Source organism: Onychostruthus taczanowskii, unplaced genomic scaffold (assembly GCF_017590055.1).
Source record: "Onychostruthus taczanowskii isolate IOZ18803 unplaced genomic scaffold, ASM1759005v1 scaffold39, whole genome shotgun sequence".
Classification (NCBI taxonomy): Eukaryota; Metazoa; Chordata; class Aves; order Passeriformes; family Passeridae; genus Onychostruthus; species Onychostruthus taczanowskii.
Genome location: NW_024501348.1, coordinates 4,566,040 through 4,573,270, shown reverse-complemented (window position 1 = coordinate 4,573,270; position 7,231 = coordinate 4,566,040). Strand labels below are relative to the sequence as shown.

Below are 7,231 nucleotides of genomic sequence, written 5' to 3'. Positions count from 1 at the left end.
GCAACACAAAAAGGCACACCACTCCTGCAAACAAACTTCAGGGAACGTGTTTCCCTGCTCTCCTTTTCAGTCCTGTCAAAGTTATGAGCAAATGCAATACCATTCCCGAAGGTAATCATGCTGCAGCTTCAAATCACTCCTCTCTCCTTGCCCAGGAATCCCAGGTAGTACCTGGTTATCCTGCAAAAATCGTACAGCAGCTTGGAATTGTGAGACAGCTACAGCAGCTGCTTGACACGTATTCCCATAACGTTTGAGTGATGATCCGGAATGAGAAATTAGACTCCTCATCCTGAAAACCTGTGCTGCTGGTGTTACTAAGCTAATCCTAAAGACCAACCTACTGAACTTTCTCTCCTTTGACCAAAAGTAACGTGGAAGCAACTGAGACTTAGATAAAACACTGAGGGCAAAGCTTTCCAGACTATTGAAATTTTCCAGAACAGTAAGAACAGTGAAGCAACGAGATCAGTCTCCATAAAATCGGGTTTTTTTTCAAGAGCAAGTCAGGCAAAACATCTCCCAGGAATGGCACGGTGAAGCCAGGACATAAGAGGGGGTTAAGGGTTGAGGCGTGGAGATAAGGTTAGTAAGGTTTACTGAACATACACTGAAAAACGCTTCTCTAAGAACCTCATCTCCCCTACATGCGAAAAGCCTTTTCTTCTCCACAAAGCCCCGTGACAGTATTCTTAGCAAATAGCCCTGAATTTGCACTCCAATAGACATAAGGGGGGGGGGGGGATTGGTGGATTTAAACGATCATTAGAAGCCGATCTTCAGCTCCTCAAGTTCCCCATCACAGCTTAGCCCTGGGGGTCCGCCTGAACTACTTCAGTCATTTGGCACCGGCACAGGTATCGGCCACGGCCGTGGCCCGGGACAGACCAGCCACCCTGACAGCCTCACTCCAGGAAATCCTCCCCATCCCCATGGAATATTACTGCTGTCCTCACAGCTTCAACTGCAGGGAAGTCCCCCATAAATATATCTGAGGCTTTTTGGGTTGCCACATTTAAACTCTTGCAGCCAGTGACCGAAGCAAGGATGGTGTTCTCACCCCAGAAATTAGGATGAAGAGCAAAGAAATGCATTCACTTCAGTTCCCACGGGCAGGCTTCAGATCTGTGAGCAGTTCCTCCAGAGCCCCCGATGCAACCCACTACAACTAAACAAGCTTTTGGTATTAATGTCAGGTGTTATGAGTACATATTCTGTGGTCCCCTTCTCACCTAACACATTCCCTGCCTTTTCCATTTGTATATCTGGGTCTAGCACAAGGCATTTGGGAATTACTAAAGCCCTATGCCTTGATGAAGACAAGCAAAAGGTAAGCAGCTTAAACAGCTAATACTCTTGTATGACTACTCTATTCCACCATTGTTACATAAAAATGGACAAAAATTCTTTATACTGTTTGATTTTGCATCATTTGTCTATCTATATGGGAGAAGATTAAATTCAGAGAAATATAAGAGATGGCACAGAAAGACAGGGTACTATACATAGATGATATACTATTATACTTTCTGGCCATTAGGTGAAATAAAAATGGAAGAAAAGAAGGAGGAACAATACATTGCAACTTCAAAAAATTTAATCATTAAGTAAATAAGGGGAAAATAATTCTTCTTCTGTTCAGTTTCCCATCCCTCTCCTCCTTTTTCCCTCTCTCTCCCATAAAAAAATCTAGAAATTTAAATTGCATCAGAATCTATTTTTGTCTGTTAAGGTAATAAATCACCATTTTCCTCAATAAACATTGATGATTTAACTGACAGTTTATTTTAAAAATAGATCAAGCATTTGGTCATGCAAGTGCTGTATTTTATCCCTAATGGAAATAATTACACTTACTTAAATGCATGAAGAAGCAAGGAGGAAATAAAATAGCCATCTATCTTATCCAGAGGTCTACCCAGAGTCTTTACCAGAAAACATAAGGTTTTACACTGTGGTGCTATAAAAGCTGAAAAACAAATGTTCCATTCACCGTTGTCCTTGACCATTAACAAAGGGACAGGCTTTAGGATTTATGATAGTAGCAGGTACTGCAGTGACAATCTGTATGGTTCTCTATCTTCACATTGTCCTTAAGGGTAATCTTAAAAAAAGAAAACACACACATATAACAAATAATTAGGATTAGCTGTGCAGTAAGATCAGCATTGTCAAGTAAAATGTGCCTGAAAACTTTTTCATAACTACAAAGTACACAGGCCCTTTGGGGTACATGTACTAGAATGACTTCAACACCAGCCTATGAAGCTGCATCATCACTGTTTTTGGAGCTGTAAAGTGAAAGATTTCAGTAGTGACATGCACAGTGATGCAATATGCTGCTCTTTAACTTGCACATTCCTTAAATTGTCTGATTTTCCAAAAGTGTCAAGTAACCAATCTATGGAAAATCAGAAACCGTCCTTAAAATACATGACAAGGGAATTACAAAAACAAAGGCAACAAACACAAGAGTCACCTTTATACTTAATCTCAACCAAATTCTAGCTGCTGCCTCAGGGCAAGTATAGCATTGTCAGTGTAGAATAAGATCTATGTTCTCCTCAGGTGAAGAGCCAGAATTGGTTCAGCAGAATTTAAAGTCAGGTGTCTGGCTCTCATCACAGTCAGTGGAGACCCAGTGTTCTCTTCATCTGTACCCAGTGAGCTGCCAATTGTCATTTGAGGGGTCAGAGGGGATCTCACCAAGCCTCCAGCTGTCACTCTAGAAACACTTTCATGAGTTCTGTGTCTGCCAGCCATACCCATATGGCTTCAGTACCCTAAGACATTTCAAATCTGTGAGTGGGTAACAGCCAAACCTCTAGCTGACACATTTAATGAGCCTGATTCAGGTTCATTAAATTCCACAGGATAGACACCTTAGCTTGTTTCAAGTAGCTCACCATTTATTACTTAAAATGTAAGGTTTCTTCACTTGCAGCAGAAACACTTCCAAAATAATCAGATTTAGAAGAAACTTTAAAAGATCCTTCCAGATGAATGTTAAATGTTCACAGTACTTGCACACATTTACAGTTCCCTCTTGGTTATACTATGAAAATGTAAAACATCATCTCAGTTAATCTAAGGAGCACAGATGGTTTTGGTCCCTCATTCCCATATATGTCATAATAGTATTGATCAGGCACCTTCCCAGAGAACTCCTTTCTATGCAGGAGAGACACAAGGCAATTGGCTTATTAAAATCAAATATACACTGCATAGCATTTAAGGGGAGGGTGCACATCCAAGGAGAGTTGAAAATACTGGGACAAGTACATTATCAGAGCTGCAGGCATCATGAGACAAAGGAGTTTCATAGAATTCAGCAGCACTGCACCAATTTCCTCATCCCAGCTGAATATCAGACTCGTTACTGGTTGATGATTTAATTTCTTCTTTATAAAAAAGAAAGAACCAAGGCATAAAGGACATAAATGCCAAGGATTCTTCCCTCAAACTGCTCTCCAGTGTCCTCCAGCAAAACCATATTCTTTACTATTTACTGCTTCAGCTTAATATTGCATTCTAAAAGAAGCTAAAGCAGACATCGCTCTCACCCTCACCTTGGTAAAAGCCTTTGCTACGCAGCACGTTGCTTCTGATGTAATGTTCTTTGGAACAAGCATGGTCTTCTTGGACCTCATTGGAGTGGGATAGGCACGGGAGAAACAGCACCCAGTGCACTGGTAAATGGGTGCCCCTGGCTTGGAAAAGAATCTGTTCTCCCCTAGCTTGCACTCTGGACAACCTGCCACAAAAATATAAGGAAGAGAATTTTACTTGGTTTCCAGCTGTATTTTCATTTTCAAAAAGGAAGGGAAAGTGCAGGCCATAAGAGGAAGCACAAGCCACATTCTGTTGCTTGATGTCTGCAGAACAGAAAAACACAACACCAAAAGCTCTCCTCTTTAGGTTTTTTCAACTCTGCAACATGCACCAGCTGTAAAACTAGGCTGTGGCTTTCTAGGTAAACCACAAGAACTACTGGATCTTTTCTGGTTTTTCTCTTCAATTTTGTTGATACTTGTGAAGGTTTTTTTCTGTCTACATCACTAGCTATTCCTAGAAAGCTTCCTACTAGCTGTAGATAGTTAAAAGCACCAGCAGGATTTGTAGTGCTTATTAAACATTGCCTGGTTTTAGGCAAGATTTTTTTATAGAGCACTTTTTGAATGTTCGGTGGTACCAAGATTTTTGTACATCACATTTTTTAATATTTCATTTAAGGCTAAACAAAAAACCCTGCAACCTCCAAAGTACCCTTAAAATCTAATGTGTCTTTCATAGAATGCTACACCACCAGCATCCCATATTCTGGGATCTACATAGGAAAAATATTCTGCATATTATGAGGAAAAGCTGTGGTTCTTCTGTTCCTAATGTTACGTTGTCATTTAGATTACAGGAGTACAAGAAACCAAACATTTCTATTCAATAATGTTTCAAGGATTAAGGTTCCCCACATCAGCTTGAGGACATGGTCATCTGGGACATCGTTGACCTGGAGAAATTAAATTTAAGGAATAAATAGGAAGCATGCTCATAGTGAAATTATCTTGATTTATTATACCCTCATTGTCAATAAATGCAACTGAATGATAAAATTTATGGCCACATTTATAAAAAGTGAAAATTTAATTAACATTCTTTATAATTGTTCTATTTTTGAATGTGGAAAGCTTACCCTGCATGAGAAACTCTCCATCTGGGAAAGTATGAAGAAGATGTAGAAATACAGACAAAATGGTCAATGTGACAGCTGCATACTTCCCATAGCAATCCATGATGTACCTAGAAATACAAATACACATGTTTTTGAAGGCTGAGACCAAAGGCAGCATGAAAAGAACACGGTCCCTGCCTGACAGGGGTTGCTAAAGTGGAAAGAAACAAAGTTTATGAGCAAAACTGATATGCAGTGCTTTCCAGTGCAATGAATGAAGACAGTGCAAAAAAGCATCTTCCTAATTAAGACAGAAAAAAAAAAAAAAAGAGGAAAGAGAATGATCTGATGCCCAGCTAAGCAGAATGGCTAAAAGGCTGATAATGTGGGAGTCACCAGGTGGCAAGGCTGGGTGCTGGGTTCAAGTAACTTCACCTCCCTCCCACCTGCCCAGTGAGTCAGTTCATGCTGGCAGAAAACAGAGGATAAAGGAATTAAAAGCAGCCAATAATGATCAGGAAGAGAAAATATTGGCAACAATTCTGGAAGCACTAGAAATAAGCATTTAGAAGAGGTATCCAAAAGCCACTTCAGTGTATGCATGTAGATATGCATACAGGCTCTATGCAACCAGTGGTTTTCCTTCTCTGCTTGGACTTTTCCTGAAAGCTTTGGAAGCACTGAACATGGCTGTCAGGTTCCTGAGAAGCAGCTGCCAGCCCTCTGTCACCTGTTCCTTCAACAATAGTTAAGTTGTGTCTGCAGGAGAAAGGTGGACCTTCACGCTCTTTAGATCCACAGCTTCTTATAGTCCTACCAAAACTTTTGGGAACTGAATTGTACTCAACAGCATCTATGGAGGCATGCAGAGTGGATTGGCTGGATCCCTCGCTCCAGAAAATAAAGCACTTTTTTAAGGTTGTCTTGTGTATATCCTCTTTCCAGTCCCTTAGAGGGTGTGTGACCGCTGGCAGACTTGCCTGCACTGGAACACAATTCCACAGTTTAATGTTAAGCCCATGCTCCATCCAAGGGAGCATTCCCCAGAGTGCAAGAAGTCAGCTGGAGGGTCTCATGCACCAGCAGAAGACAGACAGATTTTTCCAAACGATCTGTTGCTACATCATCCTGAGCCTGTTGATAGCCTAAATGCTTCAACGGCCCCAATAAAAGAAGCCAGCCACAAGAATAACGCCACAACACTAGACAGATTATCCTGTTTTTTATGTTTTTTGCTGAAGGCACTGTGGCATCCTTCACCCTAATTTTTCCAAGAAGATATAATGCTATAATTTGGTACATTGTAATGGCTCAAAGAAATCCCAGAGGAAAGCTTTTTTACATTATATTAACCAAAGGGGAATTGAAATTGCAGTTTTGCACTTCCTCTATTGAGTCAGATTGTCAGGCTCATACCAAAACCACCAAAGAGACCTGTCAACAAACCACAAATGTGATCTTCTCTGCTTTTCCAGGGCAGTAGCTGTTTTGTCTCATGGCCTTACTTGAATTTTCTGACTGCCCCCGTGCTCTTAACCCAGTTAATATTCTCACCACTCATTTCATCTCACTGTCAAATCCAAGGAAGCTTCTACTTTGTTCTCTTAAATATTACCTTTCTTAAGCTACTGGAACAATACATAATGCCTGAATTTCAGGAGCACTTTAGAAAGATGGCAATTTTAAATCTTTCCCAGCAGATTAATTCTCACCTCATTATTTACAATATCTTGTCTTTTTCCATTAAAGACTCTAAAAGATGTGCTAATACCACAGGTTGCGTAATGTTTGATATTTGACGGCAATTGCTAGCATTGAGCAGGAGAAAACACAAAGTTACTAATGAAGAAGTTTGGGACCCAATCTGAAATCAAAAATTATCAATGTTTAGCTGCAATCTAATTCTAGAGCCTCATTTTCTCTTACTTACAAAGTAAGCTTAATTCTTAAGCATTGATGTTTTCGTCCCAAAGTAAGTTTTAAGTTAATGTTCAAAGCAAAAACTTTGACAGAATGGAAGGAGGAGGAAACTTTTGGAAATAAGGGAAAGAGAATGTCAAAACATATGCAATTGCTCCTCTGTAACAGCAATGAAAAAATAAAAATATATTACCTCCCTTGTTCAACAAGAATAAATCAGAAACTGCAGGATAGGGTTTGAAGATGAGCTGTCCTCAGTGCTTGGTGGTAAGTTCCCAAAACTGATGCATGAAAAAGTTTCAACTTTCTTTTATACCAGTAACAGCTAGATCATATTCCTCGCCCACATCTAAGCCATTGGATCAACTGTACATTTTCTCTAATGACTGAACATCACTTTATGTAATTACCAGCCCACCATGCTGATCTTATCTTCAACCTGACTTTCATAAGGATTATTTTTTTTTCTTATAAAATGAAAAAAGGTCAGATTGAGAGCACAAAGTCAGTGCTGTATGAGTTTCCTGGGGAACTCAAACACTGAACATCCTTTTTTTTTTGCTACAGTTTTCAGGGAACAGAAGCTCATTTTCAAAAAAGAACAAATTAATGTTTTGTAACATTTCTTTTTAAACTGGGGAA

The 7,231-nt window shown here is 39.8% G+C and overlaps 1 protein-coding gene across 1 annotated transcript; it reads right to left on the bottom strand.

Moving 5' to 3' along the window:
- Positions 1–1,762: 1,762 nt before the first annotated feature.
- On the bottom strand, positions 1,763–6,872 carry CGA (glycoprotein hormones, alpha polypeptide). The gene is made up of 4 exons (XM_041412370.1): positions 6,783–6,872; positions 4,691–4,797; positions 3,570–3,754; positions 1,763–2,104 (listed from the first exon to the last, which is right to left on the bottom strand). Exons 2-4 carry the CDS (start codon positions 4,788–4,790, stop codon positions 2,027–2,029), a joined length of 363 nt encoding a protein of 120 aa, XP_041268304.1. The 5' UTR covers positions 4,791–4,797; positions 6,783–6,872; the 3' UTR covers positions 1,763–2,026.
- Positions 6,873–7,231: the final 359 nt, after the last annotated feature.